Source organism: Balaenoptera musculus, chromosome 3 (genome assembly GCF_009873245.2).
Source record: "Balaenoptera musculus isolate JJ_BM4_2016_0621 chromosome 3, mBalMus1.pri.v3, whole genome shotgun sequence".
Taxonomy (NCBI): domain Eukaryota; kingdom Metazoa; phylum Chordata; class Mammalia; order Artiodactyla; family Balaenopteridae; genus Balaenoptera; species Balaenoptera musculus.
This window is the reverse complement of record NC_045787.1, coordinates 151,524,874-151,550,473: the sequence shown is the minus strand read 5'-3', so window position 1 is coordinate 151,550,473 and position 25,600 is coordinate 151,524,874. Positions and strand designations below refer to the sequence as shown.

Here is a 25,600-nt window from a genome sequence, read left to right as displayed (position 1 = left end):
ATTCTCAACCACTGCGCCACCAGGGAAGCCCTGCAATGACATTTTGATGCTATCCAGTTACAAGGTTGAGGGAAAACTGCCAGGCAGATCCTTCAATGCCTAGAAGTAGTATAATCCTGAGAAAATAAGAGAGATCCAGAATGAATTTGAGTGAGTTGTATAAAGTTATTTGGGTAAAAGATCTTATGACTTTAAACAAATAGCTAAATCTCATTGCTTCATTTTTCCCTTCTGCTTAATGAAGCTTGTTATTTTTAAAATTTACATATATTAAATCTGTAAGAAATGTATGTAAAGCAGGAGGACACTGCCTGGCACTTGGTTATAGTGTCAATAAATGGTTGATAATTGAAACTTGGAAGTAAAACTAGGGAGGAATTTAAAGAAAAGGGCATTTCAGCTGTTTCAAGACTACAAATGTTATGCGTTCTTTCAATCTAATCTGTCATCACCTAATTTCTCTGAATACCAGATTCTTCATCTCTGATTCTTTTTCTCAGGATCCTCATTTATGAATGATGGATTACAGAAGTTCCCTGGTGGCCTAGTGGTTAGAATTCTGGGCTTTTACTGCTGTGGCCCAGGTTCAATACCTGGTCGGGGAACTGAGATCCCACAAGCCATGTGAGGCGGCCAAAAAAATATATATATGAATGATATGGATTAAAAGAAATTGTGTATGTGAAAATAACTTGTATATACCAGATATTCATTAACTGTTAGTGAAGTATGAATTAAGCTGCATGAAATCAAAGATAATTAAACACAAATTAGAATTATAGAAATTAACCAGCTATTTATTTCATTAAAACTCGCTTCATAGAATTATCTAATGTGAATTAATTCTCAATGACAAAACAGTATCATAAAAAATTTGCTCAAATGATGACATTATCAATCTCATCTACTTTTATATTTGAAGTGTTATTAATTAAGAAATAAATTTTGGATCTGGTATCATTAAAAAATTGTAATCTCTAAACAATATATGGAGCCTAATTAAATAAATATTTCCTTTTACTTTTGACCACATTTTCTCCCCTGCAGACATGGGCAGAGACAACCAGACTGGAGTCACAGAATTCATTCTCCTGGGACTCTCTGGGCAGTCAGAGCAGGAGAAGGTTCTCTTTGGGCTGTTCTTGTGGATGTACCTGGTCACCCTCATTGGGAACCTTCTCATCGTCTTGGCTACCAACTGTGACAGTCATCTCCAAACACCCATGTACTTCTTCTTGGCCCACCTCTCCTGTGTCGACATCTGCTTTTCATCAGTCACAATCCCCAAGATGCTGGTGAATCACATACTGGGAAGCAAGTCTGTCTCTTACATGGAATGTATGACCCAGATCTACTTCTTCATCATTTTCATCAACATGGATGGGTTCCTCCTGAGTGTGATGGCCTATGATGATTATACTGCCATCTGTTGCCCACTCCACTACACCATGATCAGGAGGCCCAAACTCTGTGTCCTTCTGGTGGCTGCATCTCGGGTCAGTACAAATCTGCATGCTCTCCTACACACTCTTCTCATGGTCCAACTCACATTTTGTTCCAACAATGCTGTGTATCATTTTTTCTGTGACCCTTATCCTATTCTAAAACTCTCTTGTTCGAATACCTTTATCAATGACCTGATGGTATTCACTGTGGGTGGATTGGTATTTATGACACCATTTACATGTATCATCATTTCATATGATTACATCTTCTCTAATGTACTGAAGTTGCCATCTGCCCATGGAATAAGGAAAGCCCTGTCCACGTGTAGATCCCACCTCACTGTGGTCTCCCTCTTCTATGGGGCAATCCTGGGGGTCTATATGCACCCTTCATCCTCCTACTCAGTATAAGATGTGGTGACCACTGTCATCTTCACAGTGGTGACTCCCCTCGTCAATCCCTTCATCTACAGCCTGAGAAATCATGACACGAAGGGAGCTTTAAGGAAACTAATTTCATATTCTATAATTTAAAAATTTTAGAACTGAGAGGACTCTTGGATAGCATACATTTCTTCATTTTACAAACCAAGAAACTGAGTCCCTATAGGTGTAAATTTACCCATGACTATTCCTCTAATTAATGATATGTGATCATGGTCGTGCTTTTAAATACGAGGCTGATAGGTGCTCATAAGTCATAAAACCATTAGTTATCTATAAAAAGGTGTGATTCTAAAGCACTCATTTTACAGACAACAAAAATTCAGGAAAAGACAGGATTGGGTCCAGCAACCCTATAAGAGAGTGGCTACCATATGGTCTGAGAATTTCAGAAAACTTTAGAGCTGGCTCTCCTCAGTGTCACCTGTCCTCTATGGCCTCACATTAGGAGATGTTAAATTATCCCCAATTAACTGAGTCACAGAAAAGTTACTTTTTCCAGGGCTGTACAACTAGCAATTATTGGTTACAAATGGTCCTGTTACTTTCAGGGTCTTTGGTCATTACTGAATTAGTTAACTTTTCCTCTGTCCTAGGCTCAATTCCTACCCTCACCTCTCACAGCTCAGAACCTACCCTTGCACTATTCTTCTTCCCCCACCACCAATCTAACTTTTTGGTGCTTTATTGCCTGGCATGGGTGTCAGGGATGGGTATCAGGGGGTGAGCCTCAGACAATAGCTAGACTTCCTCATATAAATCTCGGTATCCCTTCAAATTTAGATGGGCTAAGAGAAGCAGAGGTTCCCTTAATGCTAAAGTGTCCAGAGTTACTATAGCACCTTAGGAACATGAAAACATGAATTAATTACAGGATTTGGATTAGAACCCAGAACTTCTGACTCCAAGTCCAGAGTTTGTTCCAATCCATGGGGCAAGTTTCCAGGAGGCCTTGCCTCTTTTCCTACTCTACATCTGAGGGTTCCCACCTTGTCTTCCCTGGTGTCCAGAGAGCACTCACCTAAATCTCCAGTGGTCATTCTTCAATAGCCTTCAATTCCTCATTGGCCTTCTCTCCTTTCTCAATCTTCTCTACTCTTGTGAAAAATCCGTACTCATTGTCCTCACTATCACCTCCTTTCCCACTTGGTCCCAACACTGACCAGCTCTTACCATGAGCACAGCAACAGGCTTATAGTGGTTCTGACTGCATCCTGCCTCCCCCTACACATATCTGTCCTGCACACAGGACCAGTTTAATCCTCCTAAAATATTGATGGCATCCTGTCAGCCAATCCCTATAGAAATCTTGAAGAGGCCAGGATAAATCCAAGTATTACCTTCAAATACAATGCCCAAGATGTCTTGGCCCTGAGCCATACTTACAACTTTATTTGTCATCAACTCACATAATTATATGTTCCATGACTTTCTCCTAATTCTCTTCCTCTTTCTTTCATTCATCTGCTGAAAGACTCCCTTGATTTTTTAAGACTCTAATAATTGTGCATTCCCCTTAACTCCTTTACTAATTACATCTCACAGACATGTACTGAGCACACAACATAGTTCTTCTTGGATGTAGTAAATGAACTCCCAAATGTATGTTGGTGCCAGTGGGAACCTGACTACATGTGATAAAATCAATGTAGTGTTCTGAACTGTTAAGTTTTATTTTAGAAGTAGTTTAGTGCAAATGCTCGAGATATAATAACATGGACTAATGTTGGTGTTTAAGGTTCCATGACTCATTTTGGTCTCATCATATTCTTCCTTGCATTACCCATATCTGCATACATGTCTCCTCTGGTTATTACATTACATATTCACTTTGATAAAATACCATAGATTATGCATGGGCACATCCCATACAATGCTCAGTAGAGTTTTTGGTCATCCCAAGTAATCATGTATTGAAAAATCACTGATGATGTGGTAGGCAAGTCTAATGGGAAACTGGGAAGTGAACATTCCTAGACACAAAAAAATCAGAAGGGTAAAAATTTAAATCTAGGGACCTAAAGTACTGAGAAGGTTACTCCAGAACACAGAAAGATTTCACTGCATTCTGGGACCCAATGAAGCAGCAGGGTTGAATGAAAAGAGCCCTGTTTGGGATATAGTTTTATTGCTCATCCCTCTCCCCCTCAACTCTCAGTCAAAAGTTGGCTGTGAGGAGGAGCATGAGGATAGAGAGAAATCAGTGAACTTACAATAGGGTACAAAGTCAAAGGGAAAATCACTCTCTATCTACATGGTCCCCATTCGTTCACCTCAGGGGAGAAATCATCATTCACCAGACAGAAGATCCTGTCTGAAGGGGAAAAGAAATCTCAGCAGTGTGGTGTGAGCAGAAAGAAGAAAGGTCTCCAAGGATGTCCACTCTCACCACTATTATTCAACATAGTTCTGGAAGTCCTAGCCACGGCAATCAGAGAAGAAAAAGAAATAAAAGGAATACAAATTGGAAAAGAAGAAAAAAAAAAAAAAAAGAAGAAAGGTCTCTGTCTTGCTCAGACTGGCTGTGGTGTGAGAGGTTATATGCTGTTTAATTCTACCAGAGCCTCAAGTCTTTAATCCTCCTACTTCTGGGGACCACCTTCAACTCCATCTTCACTGGCTTCCTGCATTACTTCAACCACTTAAGGGGAATGAAGGGGAAATAAGAAAAGGGGTTTACTCTAGGGTCCAGGTAGAATCAGCCTCTGTTGTGGTTTCCTGCATGTGAGAGTCACACATGACATGAAGTGGTCATAAATTAAAGCTCAGCATCATGCAAGGCTTCTAGTGCCCTCTCCCCATAGAAGCAAAGCAGTGCCAGGCTGGCAGAGTCCCCCCTGGGAGCAGCCAGGAAATCAGGATTGTGTCTGGGAATTCACCCTCCAGGGCCTGAATTAGCAGAGGCTGGGCCTGTGCCAGGAGCCTCTTCTCTGCAGCTGGGACTCCCTAAAGGCACCACTCCCACTTCACCACAGGCAACTTCCATCTAGCACTAATTAGCCAACAGGGAACAGCTCTTTGTAAGCCACTTAAAACCATTTGGAGAGAAAAGTTTGGCTTCACCTCAGTGAATGTTGAAATAAAGGCTCATCCTTCTTCCTGGCACATTTCCCCAGATACTGTTCTCCCTGGAGGGAACAAGGATTGCTCCATGTCACGGCCATTGGAGGTATTTTCAAGTTTCATGGAATCATTTTCCTCTAACTTGTCCTTCAAGTGTCTGTTCCAAGGCCACTGTTTCCATCAGAGTCCAGCACCATCTCTTAGGAGCTGAAGAAGCCCTTCCTGCTATTCCCTGGATATTGTAGCCTAGTAGAGATTCTTACTGTTCTGCCTGTAATATCTTGTCTCCTTGTGCTTGAGGGCAGAAAGCTAGGCTTTATATGAATTTTATCTATCACATTGTCAATTGGCCTTCAAGCAGATGACTTTATTCTCGGCATTGACCTTCGGTCACTTGAATATTGAGACCTGGCTATGTCTAACTTATGAACTCTGATTCCAAATGAATCTGGTTTTCTAGATTAACTTTTCATTTGTAAGCCACACAGAGGTACACAGTGTATTGCCAAGCCCACTGTCAAAACAGGCCACCTTTTATTCATTCTAAACTTCAGGTATATCCTGTTGCTCATCAAAAACTACTGGTTCGGGTTCATCATGATTTCTAAATGTGAGATACAACTGATATTTAGGCACAAACTTGCCCCTGTATTGTGGATGGATATATTTGCCAAGAAGGACGTAAGGTTATTGTTGTTGCATGAAAGTAGCTGCAGATGTCCCTTAAGAATTCAGACTTGATGATGCAGATCAAATCCCACAATACAAAGCCATGATTACAACACAAACTCCCTATAGAACCTTAAAAGACCAAAGAACTGCCTAGTGATCCAGTTGTTTCAAGAAATTTCTATCGTACACAAATTCAGCTTATATCCTTAAAAATTGTCATAATGAAGCCAAAAGTAGTCTCGAGAAATCATATCTAATACAATATTTTGGTAAAGAAATCATTCAAAGCCAAATAGGTAAATAAATTACTCTGACTTTACTACATGAAGTGTGGAGTAGAGGATCAGGAAGGAGGGAACAGGGACATGGTATAATACTGATGACATTTATATGGTCAGGCCACTCAAGGTAAGGGCTCTCTTACTCTCTGTACATCCCCTGCTCAACCACTGCCTGCTTCACCTATACCCTACTCACACAACTGACCTTCCTACATGCTTGCCCCAGGCCCAGGCTAGTGACTGTCCTTATCAAAGGGGTAGTATGTGTCCTGGTAACTAATACACCAAACTGACATAATTCCCCCTCTAACTGGCAATCTACACCCCCTACCATCCATTAAGCCACTGATGTCTCTGTTGCTGACTCCAGGCTTCTTCTTTGGTCTTAAACTGGGCAAATGTAGGCCTTATAGGCCTGCTGGGTGCAACCCAACAGTTGGCGGAGCCATCCAGGAGAACAAGGAAACTCCTGTGAGCACTGAGATGTTGGGAAATACAGGATGGGGAATGGAAAGTTGCAGGGGCTGTCCACTAGCTTGTGGGGCCTGAAAGTTGCGGGTTTTATCCCGGGGTGGCTGTCCATTCACACGTGGGGTCCAAAAGTTGAGGGGGTAATCCTGAAAGTTGCAGGGGTAGTACTGCAGTGGATGTCTACTAATATGTGGGACACTGTAGTGGCTGTCCATGATGAATGGGGGCTGCCAAGAGATCTGGAGAACAATGGTCCCTCATGACTCTGCTATTGTATCAAAGTGAGCCTTCTGTAATTGGTTAAGCTAGCTCTCTAGAAGGAATTGGTATTTCTCTTCCTGTACCTTTGAGATGTATATCATCTACCTGGGTTCTCAGGAACTTTAATCTAATCATATGTGATCTCTAAGAGTAAACGAAGAAAAAGGAGCAAGGTTTTTTAAAATCTTTATGGGAATAATTATGTTTTGGGAATGTCTATCTAAAATAGTCTCTCAAGATTTTGGTAACTTGAAACTAAACTAAGTTAAATGAAGAGAATTCATTGACTATCTAGGTCATTTCAAAAAAGATAAAATATTGGAACATTAATTACTGGGCAGGTCTAAGTTTATCTACTTTTGCCTGCTTAGGAGAATAAGACTAAAGCATTAAGCTTTCCCATCAGGAAATGCACAATTGTTTCTTGGTTTTTGCCAGAGATTAAGGTTTTTAAGGGTTAAGATTATAATCAGTCATAATTCTAGTTATTATAACCAAGTTTCTTTATCGCTTACATTGTGGTAAGATGTTTAACTGTGACTTTTTAAGTCTTTTGTCTTTTATAGACAGTTATTGTTGTACTCTGATGCTTTTGCAAAAGTGCTTCATCTTCAAGATTCATAGGAACGACCTTTCGACAATAACAGGTCTCTGATAAATTTCAGATTACACTGCTGAACTGGGTAAGAACTTAAATAATCCTAAAGGAAAACCTGATGGCTACGTAAAAAGTTAATGAAAGGATTGGTTACTGAGTGAACTGGTGAATATGGTTATAATATTTATGGGTTTTGTCTGGAATGTTTTGATCTGTGTTTTCCAGATAGAGGGATGCCCTCCCCTCACGTTAGTTGTGACTTACAGCAATTGGGTAAACTACTCCTGAGGGTAGAATTGAAACATTTTTCTTTTCTCTCTGCCCAGTTCCTCCAAAAACTGGGACTCTTGGTTTCTGAGCAGCCTTATCAGGTGAATGGGAAAGACTGTCTCCTGGCATGTGCACGAATCTTGATATTTGGGGGACCTCTAGAAGAGAGAAATCCACTGAGGTGGAGGCTTATGGCAGGCTTTTGTCATGGCTTTCCTGACCTTGAGAGGCCTTTGGGGAATTCAGTCTGAGACTCCGGAGGACTTCTACCTCAGCCAGTTTGAAGGAGCTGATATGGTCAATTGCAAACAAACTAGTTTTGATTTGGCTGTGTTTGGTGGAGATGAGGCTAATTTCAGAGAGAAAAAAGACTATGTTTTAGTGGATGTTAAATTCTAGTTCTGTTAGTTAAGGTCTGTATTTACGACAGTTATTGTGTTAACCATGCTTTTGCCCTGATGTTCTGGATGGAAAGAAAATTATCTAGCGAAATTTTCACAGATTATAACTACTCATGAAATGTGACACTGCTTGCTTTAAGTCTGCTGCTAATAGCACATGTGCAATGCTTGTGTGACAATTGAGTGTAAGTGATAAAATGTATAGCCCATAAAGTGTTTCCCCATTAACATATCTCTGAGCCTGTTCATGAGATCAGATTAGTTTTCCCCCAACGTGAATGACTAGGTGAATATAAAGGAGACCTAACAGCGAGGGACATGATCCGAACCTGGGGTAGGAGCCAGCACCCCAGCATTGAGGGATGGATATTTTGAGCATCATTGATTTCTATCAAAAGATTTGCAATCAAAAGGGGAAATGATGGAAAATATGCACATATTCAGGTATGGGGAAGTCAGAAGGCTTATGCGTGTTTTAACTTAAATTTTACTGACCAGAGAAGCCTGTTCTGCAGACTTTCAGACATGTGTTGTGCATCTGCTTTGGCCATTGAGGAAGGAAATGCATTTGAAAGTCAAACTGGAGTAACTGTGGTTCAGACATCCAAGGTAAAACTAGGTGGCCACTGTGTACGTCATTTTAGACACGTTCTTGTATCACTGAAAACTTGAGTTTTCTGAATTGTATTGAAGACCAAGACAAAAACCACGGGTGGGTGTGGTATTATCTCAGAATGTGGGTACTGCTGGTATTTTGCTTTATTGTCATGATCTCCCCTGTGCTGCGCCTGTTAGATGTCTTACATTTCGTCCTTAGTCTGAGGGAGGAAATCTATTTGAGGACTGAGCAGCAACACGGGCCTCACTGCAAAATGAGTCTAATTCCTGCGTCTACAGTGAGATGCCATTGTCGTCCTCCTCTGGACTTCCATGAAAAATCAAACCGGCTAATGTGACTATGTGGGGATGACTGAAAATGGGGGAGAAAGGCTCTCACCACCTTCCTGTCTCACATGCCACCACATCAGAAGGACCCCCGTCGGTAAACTTACTGTACAACTGACTGCCCATAAGCCCCCTGGGCTATGCTATGTGGAGTGGAATAGGCTGGCCTCAGAACACACAAGTCCAACTAGTGGGATTAACTGTTTTTTTGTTTAGAAAGACTTAATGGATCCACTCCTAATGGCACCCAACATAATATTGGGTGGCAGACCTGTAACTGTGCTGACTCCTGGCTAGGCCAACAGAATGTTTCTTTTAAAGCTGGGGCCTTCCTCTCCCCATGGGAGTGGCTCTGGGTTTGTGAAAACCAGGGGTGGCCTTACCTTCCTTATAACTGCACAGGGCACTGCTGCTATTGGCTCCCTCTCCATTGACCTGGTAAGTGCTTGTCTCCAAAATTTGCACACATCCTGGCAAATGACTGTCCTGAGCATACTAGGTCTCTTACTCTTGATGCTCTCTGGCTGCTGCTGTCTGTATTGTATCTGTGGTATCTGGTGGCAGCGCCCCCGACATACCTGACCACAGGGATATTGTGGAAAAGGGGCAGACCAAGATTTTAAGTGTCATGCAGGGTATGTAGGGGTGGAGTGTATTGTCAGGCCACTCAAGATGGGGGCTCTCTTACTCTCTGTACATCCCCTGCTCGACCAGTGCCTTCTTCACCTATACCCTACTCACATGACTGACCTTCCTACATGCTTACCCCAGACCCCAGCTAGTGATTGTCCTTATCAAAGGGGTGGTGTGGGGCATGACCCTCTGCTAGTTTCCCTGGTAACTAATGAGCCAACCTGACCTAATTTCCCCTATAACTGGCAATCTCCTTTCCCCTCTCACCCGGGAATGAAGACTGCCACCATGTCCTGTCCACTGTGTGCCGCACATGGTAGGGTGTCACTCCGGAACCTGGTTTCAGACATGTAGGATCCCCCATTCATTAAACCACTGATGTCTCTGTTGCTGACTCCAGGCTCTTTCTTCAGTCTTAAGGCTGGGTAAATGTAGGCCTTGTAGGCCTGCTGGGTGCAGCCAAACAACGTTATGTTAAATATTTTATTCGATTTTCTGCTTAAAATTATAGACCTGAACAACTCTGCATCTAAAATCAAAGTAAGATTTCCATAACCTACTGAACTTTGTCCAAATTCTTCATCCCAGATTTCAGAAGTCCTTCACAATTTAAACTGCCTGGGATAAGAAAATTTCCAGAAATGATAGCTTCCAGCAGATACTAGAGAGGATGGAGCATGGAAAGTGAGTAGACTTTTCCCAAGTGATTCCAGAGGCCATAACAGGAAATGACCACAGCTATAAAAATCATGCTGATGTGGGGCAGCCTGGAGAGTAGGACCACTACTCTGCTCCTCTGGGAAAGCCATTTAGCTCTGCTGTGCATCCCCTGCCTCATGTAGAATGGGGACATGCATACTGACTGCATAGGAAGGCTTTGAGTGATGCCTGGGCATCTGTGTTCAGAGCTAAGCACAAGGAGTACTCAGTGAGTATTAGCACCTCTCCTTCTCTAACTGATTTCTGCTCTCCAAGAACAGGAGTCCAAGGACACCAGGTCTGCCAGTTTTTCTAGAAGAGGTAGAATTCCAGATTTTATATAAAATCATTGATTTCTAAAAATATCAGCAAATGTGAAATGTTTCATAAAACATTAAAGCTTCAAACCAGGTCTTCTCACAGACTGCATCTGGCTCACAGGAGCCAGTTTGCATCCCTCTGGTCTATAGTGGTCACAACTCCTGGGTCACATCAGCCAGGCACACAATTCCTTCTCCTTATTCACACATTTGAGGAAATTCCCACTGACATGGAACCTTGGACTTACCTACATTGACAATGATGACACTGCCTCCTTTCCACTCCGCTCACTTAGAAAAGCCTGCATTTTATGCTTTAAGTCACAATTTTGTTTCTTAATTGTATTCATTAACTACAACAAAATATTTCCCACTCAACACAGGGTCTGGATTTTGTACTGGTGACTTTGGTGTGCAATACCTTTGTGAAAGTTCATTCTTTTATTTGACTACTTTGTTGAGCACTGACCATGTGCTAGGTATTATTCCAGGCACTGGGCACCTAGCAGTGAATGGGATGGACATGCCCTGTTCTCAGGAGGACACAGCCTCATAGAGAAACCACACTACAAACAAGTTACCTGACAAACAAGATCACCTCCCACAGAGATACAAAGACAATAAATCAGCCATTTGAAGGTTCAGGCAGAGAAAATGCCAGGCCAAGAACAGCCAGTGCAAAGGCCCTGAGGCAGGAAGGGTATGAAGTCCCATGTGGCTGGCAGGAAATGCAGTCAGAATGAAATAATGTCATTTGCAGTACCATGGATGGACCTAGAGATTAGCATACTAAATGAAGTAAGTGAGACAGAGAAAAACAAATATCATGATACCACTTATATGTGGAATCTTAAAAAATAATACAAATGAACTTATTTACAAAACAGAAATAGATTCACAGACATGGAAAACAAATTTATGGTTAGCAAAGGGGAAGGGGGAGAGGGATAGATTAAGAGTACGGGATTAAAAGAAACACACCACTAGATATAAATAGATAAACAATAAGATCCTGCTGTATAGCACAGGGAATTATATTCAATATCTTGTAATAACCTATAATGGAAAGGAATCAGAAAATATGTATATATGTATAACTGAATCACTTTGCTGTACAGGTGACTAACACAATTGCAAGCCATATATCAGTTAATGGGTTAATATATAAAATATATAAAGAATTCATACAACTCAATACCAAATAAACAATCCAATTTTTTAAACAAGCAAAGGAACAAAACAGATATTTTTCCAAGGAAGAAATCCAAATGGCAAACAGGAACATGAAAAGATGGCCAATATCACTAATCATCAGGGAAATGCAAATAAAAATCACAGTGAGATATCACCTCACACCTGTTGGAATGGCTATTGTCAAGAAGATAAGTGATATCAAGTGTTGGAGAGGATGCAGAGATAAGGGAACCCTTGTTCACTGTTTGGGAAGAATGCAAATTGGCTCAGCCACTATGGAAAACAGTAGGAAGCTTCCTCAAAAAATTAAAAATAGAGCTACATATGATCTAGCAATTCTTCATCTGGGTACATATTCAAAGTAAATGAAAACAGAATGTCAAAGAGATATATGCACTGCCATGTTCACTGCAACATTATTCACAAAAATGAAGATATGGAAACAGCCTAAGTGTTCATCAGTGGATGAATGGACAAAGAAATTATGATATATAATGGAATATTATTCAGCTATGAGAAAGAGTAAAATCCTGCCATTTGAGACAACATGGATGGACCATGAAAGCATTATTCTAAGTGAGATATGTCAGATGGAAAAAGACAAATACTGTATTATATCACTTATATGTGGAATCTAAAAAAGCCAAACTCATAAAAACAGAGAAAAGAGTGGTGGTTACCAGGGACTGGGGAGGGCGTATTCAGTATATGTTGATTAAGGGTACAAACTTGCAACTAGTAGATAAATAAGTCCTGTAGATCTAATGCACAGCATAGTAATTATAGACAACAATACTATATTATAAACGTCAAAGTTGCTAAGAGACTAGATCATAATTATTCCCACCTCAAAAAAATGATAATTATGTGACATAATAGAGGTGTTAACTAACACTATGGTGGTAATCATATTACAATATATAAACGTATCAAATCAACATGTACACATTAAACTTACAAAATTCTACATGTCAATTATAACTCAAAAATAAATTGAAAAAAATTTTAAATAAAGGTAAACTTATTTTACTCCTACAGAAAGGCAGAAATTGTCCGATTAGATTTAAAAATACAATTCATCTGTATTCTTCCTATAACAAATTCACTTTAGATACAAAGACATGAAGAGGTTGAAAGTAAAAGAATGGAAAAAGATAGTTCATGCAAATAGTAATCACAAGAGAGCTGGAATGGCTATATTACTGTCAGAAAAATAGGCTTTAAGTCAAAAAAGATACAAGGGACAAAGAGGACATTAAATATTGATAAAAGGTTCAATCTAACCAGAAAATGTAAGACTTATAAATGTATACACATCTAACAACAGAACTGCAAAGTATAATGTATACACATCTAACAACAGAACTGCAAAGTATATGAAGCAAAAACTGACAGAACTGAAAGGAGAAATAGAAAATTCTACAATAGTACAGGCATAACTCAATTTATTGTGTTTTGTTTATTGTGCTTCATGGATATTGCATTTTTTTACAAATTGAAGGTTTGCAGCAAGCCTGCATTGAGACTGTCTATCAGTGTCATTTTTCCAACACCATTTGCTCACTTCATGTCTGTGTCACATTTTGGCAATTCTTGCAATATTTCAAGCTATTTCATTATGATTATATTTGTTATGGTAACTGGTGATCTTTGATGTTACTGTTGAAAAAAGATAATGACTCACTAAAGACTCAGAGGATGGTTAGAATTTTTTAGCAATAAAGTATTTTTAATTAATGTATGTACATTGTTTTTTAGACATAATGCTATCACACACTTAATAGACTACAGTATAGTATAAACATAACTTTTTTATATGCACTGGGAAACAAAAAATTTATGATATTTGCCTTATTGCAGTGGTCTGAATCCAAACCCACAATATCTCTGAATTGCCTTTAGTTGGAGATTTCAATACCTTCTATTAAATAATGGATAGAACAACCAAAAAGAAGATTAATAAGGAAATAGAAGTCTCAAATAAAACTATAAACCATCAGATTTAACAGACATATATAGAACACTTCACCAAATAGCAGCAGAATAGACGTTATTCTCAAGTGCATATTGAACATTCTTCAGTACTGACCATATGTTAGACCACAAAACAAGCTCTAATAAGTTGGGGAAAAATCATTTTGATCTTTTCTGATCAAAATGGGAAAAAGATAGAAATCAATTACAGAAGGAAAACTGGAAAAGTCACAAATATGTGGAAATTAAACAACACACTCTTAAACAACCAAATGGTCAAAGAAGAAATCACAAGGGATATTAGAAAACATCTTTGAGATGAATAAAAATGAAAACAACATACCAGAACTTACCAGATGCAGTGAAGAGGCAGTAATAAGAGGGAAATTGATAGCTGTAAAATCTATATTAAAAAAGAAAGATCTCAAATCAATAATCTAATGATATACCTTAAGGAACTAGAAAAAGTAGAGCAAATTAAATCCAAAGCTAGCAGAAGGGAGAAAATAACAAAGACTATAGGAAAATAAAGAAATTTTAAAATGATAAAGGAAATCAACAAAAGCAACAGTTGGTTCTTTGAAAAGATCAACAAAATTGACAATGTAAACAAACAAATGAGCTTGTTGCCCACTATGCTATGGAAAGACCAAGTACTCAGGCAATGGTCTCAAGAGAAGAGACTTTATTGCGGGGCAGCCAAGCAAGGAGACAGGAGGCAATGCTGTGACCTGTCTTCCTGATCAGCTATTGAGTAAGATATTTATAGTGAAAGTAGAGAGCAAGAGGGGAAGGGGGCTCAGAAATGACTGGGGGAGAGCAATTTGTAAGTTTCAAGAATTCTCTGTATAGGCTTGACTGTCCTTCATGCCTCTTCATGGGTCACAGGTACAATTTCTGGGGGTTGTATATGTTGCATGTGGTGGATTTTTGGCCTGTGATGTCTGAAGTTCACTATCAGTCATCCTAGTCTCTGAATGAGCCTGCATGATGCTCGGTGGAAAGAGCTATCAGCAAGCTGTTTCCATATCTGCAGTTTCCTTGGTACTCTGCAAAACAAGTTTGGTGTTTTTGATGTACATTTTGTTTCTATTTTTTTCCTACCTTATGCTCCTTCAGTGTGTAAGGTACAGGGCATGGTTTCAACAAATCTTTAGTTAGATTGACAAAGATAAATCATTAAAAGGACACAAATTACTAAAATCAGAAGTGAAAATGGGGACACTATGACCAATTTTACAGATATAAAAGAGATTATCATAGAATAGTATGAAATATTGTATGCCAACAAAGTGGACGTAGATGAAGTGAACAAATTCCTAGAAACACACAAACTACTAAAACTGACTCAAAAAGAAATAGAAAATCTGAATAGATCTATAACAAGCATGGAGATTAATCAGAATTCAGAAACCTCCAAAAAAGAAAAGTCCAGAATCATATAGCTTCACTGGTGAATTGTACCAATTATTTAAAGAAGAATTAACACCAATCCTTCTCAGACTCTTCCAAAATACTTAAGAAAAAAAAATGTTCTAATTCATTCTATGTGGCCCTGATACTGAAGACAAAGACTCAATAAGAAAACTACAGACAAATGTTTTTATGAGTATAGATGTAAAAATTCTCAATAAACTACTAGCAAACTTATACCACAACATATAAAAATGATTATACAACATGATCAATTGAGATTTATCCTCTCAATGCTAAGGTGGTTCAACACATAAAAACCAATCAATGTAAAAGAGCACATTAATATAATGAAGGGGAAAAAAGAAACACATGATCATTTCAATTGTTCCAGAAAAAAACTGACAAAATCCAATACATTTTCCTGGCAAAAATACTAAATAAACTAGAATAAAAGAGAAGTTCTTCAACATGAAAAAGCCATATATGAAAAACCTACAGATAACATCATTCTCAATAGTTAAAGACTAAAATGTTTTCTCCTAAGATCAGGAATAAGACAAGGATACCACTTTCACCACTCTATATTAGAAGTTCTACCGAGAGCAATTAGGCAAGAAAAAGAAATAAATGGCATCCAAATTGTAAAAATGAGGTAAAATTATCTTTGATGACAAATAACATGATCTTATATGTAGATATCTCGAAAGAATCCACAAAACACTGCTAGAGATAATAAATGAATTCAGCAAAGTTGCAGGATACAAAATTAACACTAAAAATCAGTTTTATTTCTATACTTTAGCAACGAACAGTCTGAAAAGAAAATTAAGAAAACTATATCCAATAGCATCAAAAAGAATAAAATGCTTAGGAATAAATTTAACCAAGGAGGTGAAAGACTTGTACACTGAAAACTATAAGACATATCTGAAAGATTAAAGAAGAGTTAAATAAATGGAAAGATATCCTGTGTTCATGAATTGAGAGACTTACTTAATATTGTAACAGAGAAGAACAAACCTGACTCCATATTGGATCTATTCCTTCAGCTTTAACCTTTGTGCTGTTGCCTGTGCTTAGTCACGCTGGCTCTGCACCTTTGTAAAAGAATGTTGCCTATAGCCTGAAATATATATAATGGCCCTTTCTCAAGGCTTTGCCTCCCAGGCTTGACCTTTAAAGCCATAACACTTTCTTATTCATATAGAGATAAAAAGTTGCAGAACAGAAAATAACATTTGTCTTGTTGGAAGTTTACAGGGACATCATGAGCAGACCACATCCCCTTCTGTGTGGCACCAAGAAGTCTGCAACAACCAGCCACAACCCCTCCCCTTTTAGTATAAAAAAAAGCCTGGATTCTAACTCAGGTGAGATGGTTCTTTGGACACTAGTTCACCATCTTCTCAGTCTGCTGGCTTTCCAAATAAAGTCACTATTCCTTGCCCCAACACCTGTCTCTTGATTCATTGGCCTGTCATGCAACAAGCAGTAAGAGCTTGGACTTGGTAATAAGACTGTTAAGAAGAAAATACTATCAAAGTGATCTACAAAGTATTACTTATCAAAATTCCAATAGCAGGGTTTTTTTCCTTGCATAAATATAAAAGTTAATTCATACGAATTCGCCCTAAAATTCACATGGAATTCTAAGGGACCCTGGAGAGCCAAAACAATCTTGAAAAAGAACAAAGTTGGAGGACTTATACATCCTGATTTCAAAGTCACTACAAACCTACAGTAATAAACACAGTGTGGTACCAGCAAAAGGATAGATATACAGACCAATGGAACAGAATAGAGTGCCCAGAAAAAAACCCTTATACAAGTAGTCAATTGATTTTTATTTTTTAAGTTTTTTGCCTTCTGCACCCAATCACCCTCCTGGGCCACTGCCTCCTCAGCAACTTGTACATCTCCCATCAGACTACTTACCCTATCAGACCCACACTGGCTGCCATGGCATAGCAGCCAAAATAAGGCTGGCCCTTTTTGCCCTTCTCTAGAACCTGCCTATAGTCAACTGATTTTTTTTTTTTTTACAAGGGTTCCAAGATCACTGAATGAGGAAAGAACAGACTTTTTCAACAAATGATGGCTATATATCCATATGTCAAAGAAATAAATTGGACCCTTACCTTCTACCAAATCAACTGAAAAACAATCAAAGACATAACTATGCACTCATCAAAAACCTACAGAATATACAACACAAATAGTGAAGCTTACTGCTATGGGCTGAATTGTGCCCATCCTCCAAATTCATATGTTAAAGTTTTAACCCCCAGTACCTCAGAATGTGAGTGTATTTGGACATAAGGCCTTTAGAGAAGTAATTAAGGTAAAATGAGGACATATAGGTGGGCCCTAATACAATATGCCTGATGTCCTTATAAGAAAAGATTAGGACACAGGTGTGTACATTCACAGAGGAAAGATCACAAGAAAAGAAAGGGAGAAGATGGCCATTTACAAGCCAAGGAGAGAGACCTGAGAATGGAACTTCTAACTTCCAGAACTTAAGCCACCTAGTCTGTAGTATTTGTTATGGCAGCCCTAGCAAAAAAAAATACACTTACTATATGTAAGTATGTTTTTTAAAAAATAACCAGAAAGACAGAGAATTCCAGGATGGAATGCAGACTCTGACATGTGAATCTAAGTGTTTTACATATATATGATATAACCTCACTGAAGAGAGATGAGAAAAAGAGCTGTCATAAGTAAATTTGGAAAAAAGTATTTTAACTGGTTATTGTAACACTAAAGACAAAGGATTAGTACATTAACACTGAATTGCAAATAGTAAATTTGTTTCTTACAGGGTGACAGTTTAGCAATTCTGAAACTACTTTACACATATATTTGGCTTGAACAATAAGTAAATTAATTATAGATAATGGAAATAAGGTTTCTCACTGTCAAATAAAGAAGTTATAAATAAACAGACATTGAGAGAAGGCTAGAATAAACACTATAGTGCTGGATTAAAATCAGAGATGTCAGCATGAACTCACATTAATTTAAATTTAGATAGATGGATAGATAACACTGGTTAGTATACATGCATTTATTTCTTTGTTCAGTCTACTAATAGGGTCTAGAAGCAGTGACATTCCAGTATCAATAAGCATATCCAGTGCTCAGATATTGGTTTCTAAATCCTGTTCTCCTTTGAAAAATGGCTGATTCTAGGGGTAGGGCAAGAAAAATAGATGATCAGCCTGAAGCATCTTGTAGTGCCACAAAGCATAGAAATGCAAAAAAAAAAAAAAAAAATGTGTGGAGCATGTCAAAAGGATATAAGAGCCAGCTGAAATAGTTCACAGTGGCCAAAGCTGGAACAATTTGAGCCACAGATGATTAATGACAGAATTAGATTATAAGCCTAAAATAAATATTCATGATTATATACTGGTATTAATAAATCATTAAATAAAAAATGAATTGGGAAGAAGGAACCAATCTTCCTTATGAAGAATTCCCAATAATATGTTTAGATACTATCCCCCTCAGGGACGTGAAGTTTAACTCTTCTCCCCTTGAGTGTCAAATGGATTTAGTCAAATGGATTCCACTTGCAAAGAATAAAGTATGCACAGAAAAAAATAGTAACTTTACAGTGGAGAAACCTAGCAGACACTACCTTAAACAAGTGATCAATGTTAACATCATGAGTGATAAGTCAGGTTGATATCCTATACCGTTTATATGCTGTGATGAAAAGGGGATCTTACTTCTATGGTGCTCTTCCTCAAAAATTTATAACCACCATCTGATCATGAGAAAACATCAGACAAACTGAAATTGTGGGACATTCTACAAAATACTTGACTACATACTTGAGTTAAGCACAAAATACTTGACTTAAAACTGTCAAAACAAAACAAAATGAAAAGGACACTTGCGGGAAAACTGGTCTTTGGTTTAATTAATAATATTGTATCAATGAGAATTTCTTAGCTTTAACAAATGTACAGTAGTTATGTAAGATGTTAACATTAGGGAAGTTGGTTGAAAGATATATAGGAACTCTGGACTACCTTTTCAAATTTCTGTAAATCTAAAATTATCCTAATTAAAAAAACAAACTACAGTGGCTATATTAATATCAGACAAAGTAGATTTAAGATTAAAGAATATTGTCAGGGTAAAAAAGTTTATTTCATAATGATAAAAGTACCAATTAATCCAGAATACATAAATATCCTAAAGTATTATATATCTAATGAAGCAAAAATTGATAGATCTGCAAATAGAACTAGACAAATCCACATATATAGTCAGAGATTTCAATACTCCTCTCTCAATAATTGATAGAATATGTAGGCAGAAAATTAATAAGGATATAGAACATTTAGACAGCAAATATCAATCAACTAGACCTAATTGGCATTCATAGGACACTCCATCCAAAAAGCAGAATACACATTCTTTTCAAGTGTATATGAAACGTTTACTAAGATAGACCATATTCTGGGCCATAAAACCATTCTCAAATTTTAAAGGATTCAAGCCATACAAATTATGATCTTTAACCACAATGGAATTGAATTAGAAATCAATAACATGACGATATCTTAAATATCCCCATGTATTTGAAAACAAAATAACATACTTTTAAATAACCCATAGGTCACAGAAAAAAATCAAAGAGAAAATAGCAGTTCCTAAAGGGAAAGTTATGGCACTAGACATTTCTAATAGAAAAGAAGAAAGGGGTCACATCAATGACTGACCTCAGCTTCTACCTTAAGAAACTAGAAAATCTAAGCTGATTAATCAGAATAAAGAGGAAAAGACACAAATTAACAATATCCAGAACAAGAGGTGATGTTACTGCAGATTCTAAAGACATTAAAAGGATAATCACATAGTATTATGTACAACTTTATACCAATAAATTCAACTTACATCACATGATAAACCTCTTAAAAGACACAAACAACCAAAATTTACTCAAGAAAAAATTTAAAGTCCAAATAAATTACCTTCATAGTTAAAATCCTTCTCATTAAGAAAACTTCAATCCCACATGGATTCACTGGTGAATTCTACCAAACATTTAAGGAAGAAATAACATCAATAAACTCTTCCAGAAAATTAGAGAAGATGGAGTACTTCACAACTCATTCTATGAGGTCAACATTACTCTGATACCAAAAGCAGATAAAGATACTAGAGGAAAAGAAAAGTAGAGCCCAATGTCCCTCCTGGACATAGATATAAACATTCTTAGCAATATTTTAGCAAAATAAATTCAACAATATATAAAACTGATAGTACATCAAAATTTATACCAGAAATGGCAAGTTGGTTTAACGTTTGAAAATCAATTAGTGCAAATCATCATATTAAAAGACTCAAAAAACTTCCACATGTCCATTTTAATAGGTGCTGGAAAAGCATATGACAAAACCAAATACATTCCTGATTTAAAAATAAAATGTTTCAGCACATTAGGAATATAAGGACATTTCCTCAATCTGATACAGGTCATCTATGATAAGTCCATAGCTAACATCATACTTAATGGGACAGACCGAATACTTTTCCCCTAAGATCAGGAATAAGGCAAATACATCCACTTACATCTTTTCTATTCAACATTGTACTAGATATTCTAGCCAGTTCATTAAGGAAAGGACAAGAAATAAAATTCATCCAGATTGGAAGAGAAGAACTAAAATTGTCTTCTTTTCATAAATGACAATCACCTACATGAAAAAGACTATGGAATCTACAAAAAACAAAAACAGGACTAGAACTTAGCAATGTCATGTGGGACACAAGATTAATATTTTAAAAATCAATTGTATAGACTAGGAACAAATAATTGGAAAGTGAAATAAAAAATGGGACAATTTACAATAGCATAAAAAGTATGAAATGCATAGGGATATATCTGGCAAAAGATGCATAAGACCTGTAAACTGCAGACTAATGCCAAGAGAAATTTAAGATTTAAGTAAATAAAGAGATATACTGTTTTCATGATTAGGAAGACTCATTATTGTTAAGATGTCAATTCTCCCCAATTTATTTATAGGTTCAATGCAATCATAATCAAAATCCCAACAGTTTTTTGTGGGATTTGACAAGCTAATTTTAAAATGGATATAGAAACGTAGAATAGCCAAAAGAACAAATTTGCAGGATTAACACTATCTGACATCAAGGCTTACACTAATGCAAAAACACAGTACGGTATGGCCATGAAGAGAGACAGATGCATAAATGAAACAGAACAGAGTCCAGAAAAAAAGCTCACGCATATAAGAGCAATTTTTAACAAAGCTGTAAAGGCAATTCAGTATAGAAAGGATAACCTTTGCCACAAATGGTACAGGAACAATTGAATATCCATAAAGCAAAGAAAATTTTTTTAAAGAATTTCCATCTATACTTCACACCACATATGAAAATTAACTTAAAATGGACCATAGACCTAAATGTAAAACCTAAAATTACAAAACTTCTAGAAGAAACATAGGAGTAAATCTTTGTTGCCTTAATTTAGACCAGGTTTGAGGAGGTATGGGCTACTGACCAAATATAACTAGGGCCTGTTTTTGTATGGTCTGTGAGCAAAGAATTGTTCTTACATTATTAAAGGGTTGTAAAAGCAAATAAAAACAAAACAAAAAATGAAAAAATGCAACATGTAACAGACACAACACTGTATATGTGGCCCTTTACAAAAATATTTTCCAACCACTGGGTTAGACGTGACACCAAAATCATAATCCAAAATAAATGTCAAAAACAAGGAGAAGTTTGTTTGCAAATCACCCACCTGACAAAGGACTTGTATCCGGAATGTATGAGAAAATCTCAAATCTCAGTAGTAAGAAAACAAACAGCTCAATAAAACCAGGCAAAAGATTTGAAAATACACTTTCCTGAAGAAGATACTTGGATGGCAAATAAGCACATTAAAACATGCACATTATTAGTTAACAGGGAAATATAAATTAAATCCAGGATGAGCTACTACTAAAATGTCTAAAAACAAGAAACAAAAAAACCAACAATACCAAGTGCTGGCTAGGATGTAGAGCAAATGGAGCTCTCACATGTTGCTTGTGGAGATGCAAAATGGTACAGCCACTCTGGAAAATTATTTGGCAGTTTCCTATAAAGTTAAACATACCCAGCCATACATCATGATCCAGCCATTCCACTCCTTGATATTGATCCAGGCATATATCCACATAAAGACTTATATATAAACATCAATAGTAGCTTTATTTGTAATAGCCAGGAGCTGGAAAGGACCCAAATATCCATCAAGAGGGTAATGGATAAACAAACTGTGGTATATGTATACAGTGGACTACTACTCAGACAATAAGAATACTACCGATTCATGCTATCACATGAATTAATCTCAAAAGAATTGTGTCAAATATAAAAAGGCTGATTAAGTGGTTCCTAATGTATAGTTCTATTTATATAAAATTCTAGAAAATGTAAACCAACCTATAGAGACAAATCAGATCATTAGTTGCCTGAGGATGGTGGTGTGGGAAATATGGATGAAAGGGAGAGATTACAATGGGGTACAAGGAATACTTGGGGGATGATACATTCATTATCTTGATTGTGATCAATTCATGCGTGTATAGCTATGTCAAAAGTTATCAAATTGTAATGTCAATCACATGCTTTCTATTGTATGTCAATCATTCTTTTAAAAAGCTGTTAAAAAATAATAGCACGGAACTATGAGGACTCAATGAGCTACTTCTTATAAATCACTAAAAATGTTACTGAATTAAGACGTAGGGACTCTACTCAGGCCCTAGCCCAGCCGAGGCTCTCTGCCTTGACAGGGGAGGGTTCTTTTTCCGTTCAGGTTCAAGCAGCCGAATAATGAAACCAAAGCTGAGATCAGCATAGCACAAGCTTTATTCAGTGGCCAAAGAATGGAGAAGTGGGAACTAAGTTCACAGATCAACTTCTCACCCACCTGGTGAAAGATATTTAGTTTTAAATAGTAAAGACAAAGGGAAGAGGGGTGCGGCTAATGATAGGGAGGCATGTGCATTAGTCTACTGCGGAAGAGGCAGGGCTTTTTTGAAGGAGTCGGGTGCCACCCCATTTTTATCATTTTTTGGTCCTTAGTGTCCAGTCATGGCCGCTGGTAGTTGTGTCATTTAATATGCTTATATAGTAAAATCAACATATAATGAGACTTAGGGTCTTTTGGAGGTCAGATTCATTGCCATCTTGGTCCCAGCTGGTTCCATCTGGGTTTTCTTGTTTGTAGTTTCCTTTCTTATCTCTGGACCCTTTAACTTAAATATTTATGTTTACTCCTGCTAAAAGTGAGTGTTGGCAAGTTGTGAGCAAGGACACTCCTGCTAAAGGTGGGGGTTGAAGGGTTGTGAGCAAGGACACTCCTGCTAAATGTGAGGGTTGATGGTTTTAAGCAGAGACCTGGAGAAGCTCTGGCAACAAAATCACATAAAAAGTGCTCAAATGATATAAATTGTTTTCCTAGAGATTTTAAATTTTATGTCAGTAAAATTAGTTTTCTCATGTATTCAGACTTACATCATGCTTAAAAAGATCTTCTGTATTCTTGATGATAAAATGATGCAATTATATTTTATTCTAGTACTTCTCTGGTTTTATTTTTACTCATAAGTCTTTGATCTATCTTGAAATTCTTCATATAGGAGTGAGGTAAAAATTTATTTCATTTTTTTCTAAATGTTTACCCAATCTTCATTAGGACCTTTGTTAATTAATTGGCTATTTCCTCTACTGACTATATTTGCCATCTTCATCATATAGTAAATTCTCTGTTTTATTAAATGTTATTTCATGGAATAACATCAATTTTTTTGAACTAGAACCACACTTCTAATTATAACTTTACATACAGTGTTAAATCTCTACAATGTTTAAATATGTTAAAGCTCAAGTATTCTATCTATCAACCTATTAGTTTGCTAGGGCTGCCATAACAAATACTACAGACTGTTGGTTTAAACAACAGAAATGTATTTTCTAACAGGCCTGGAAGCTAGAAGTTTGAGGTCAATGTGTCAGCAGGGTTAATTTCATTCTGAGTCTTCTCTCCTGGTTTGTAGAAGGCCAACTGCCCATTTTATCTTTACATGGTCTTTCCTCTGCACGTGCACAAATCTGTGTCCTAATCTCCTTTTATTGTAAGGACACTAGTCATATTGTGTTAGGGCCCACCCATATGTGCTCATTTTACGTTAGTTACCTCCCATACAGTTAAGTAACACATCCATAACTTCACTTCTCCTCTCTCTTTCTTTCATTCTTTCTTTTTTTGGTGAGAACGTTTAAGAAATTTCAATTATTTTCACTTTCACCGATTTCTGCTCTTGTCTGTATTGTGCCTCTTTTCTGCTTGCACTTCTTTTCCTAGCTTTTTCAGATGGAAGCTTAGCTTATTGCTTTTAGATCTTTCTTTTTTACTAAAAGTATTCAATGCTAGAAATTTCTCTCTAAGCACTGCTTAAGCTGAATCTCACAAATTTTGATATGCTGTGTTTTCACTTTCCTTTAGTTCAAAATAGTTTTAAATTTCCCTTGAAGCTTCTTCATTGACTCATGGGTTATTTGGTAATGTCATGTGTAGTTTCCAAATATTTAGAGGATTTTGCTGATATCTTTGTTATTGGTTCCTAGTTCAACCCCTTTCCAAATTTCTATATTTCTCCTAACAGATCTATAAGATATTGCCTCATATATTTTCAAATTCTATTATTTGTGCATACATATGTAGGATTGTTTTGTCCTCTTGGAGATCTGATCACTTTATCTTTATGTAATGTTCCTCTTTACACCTGATAACATTCCTCCTTCAGACATCTACTTTGTCTGAAATTACTATTGCTACTCCAGCTTTCTTTTGATTAGTGCTTGCATGGTACCTCTTTCTTCATACTTTTAACTAACCTGTGTTTTTATTTAAAGTGGGTTTGTTGTAGACAGCATACACTTGGGTCTCACTTTTTTTAAACTAATCTAAAAATCTCTATCTTTTATCTAGTTTGTTTAGATCTTTCATATCTAGTGCTGATACAATTAGATTAAAATCTATCACTTGCTTTTTTATTCCATTTGTCCTTTACTTCTTTTCCTCTTTTTCTGCCGTATCTTGGATTAAGTATTTTCTGGTTATTTCATTTTATTTTCTCTATTGATATTATTTATATATCCTTTTTTAAAAAAACTGTAAAAATTACAAACACATGGAAGCTAAACAATGTGCTACTAAATAACCAAGAGATCACTGAATAAATCAAAGAGGAAATCAAAACATACCTAGAAACAAATGACAATGAAAACATGACGACCCAAAACCTATGGGATGTGGCAAAAGCAGTTCTAAGAGGGAAGTTTATAGCAATACATTCCTACCTCAAGAAAAAAGAAACACCTCATATAAACAACCTAACCTTACACCTAAAACAATTAGAGAAAGAAGAACAAAAAAACCCCAAAGTTAGCAGAATGAAAGAAATCA

At 37.0% G+C, this 25,600-nt stretch overlaps 1 protein-coding gene across 1 annotated transcript; it reads left to right on the top strand.

Annotated features, from left to right (window-relative positions):
- The first annotated feature begins 1,049 nt into the window (after positions 1-1,049).
- On the top strand, positions 1,050-1,856 carry LOC118891898 (olfactory receptor 1361-like). Its single transcript, XM_036845799.1, has one exon. The coding sequence runs from the start codon at positions 1,050-1,052 to the stop codon at positions 1,854-1,856; it is 807 nt and encodes a 268-aa protein (XP_036701694.1).
- Positions 1,857-25,600: the final 23,744 nt, after the last annotated feature.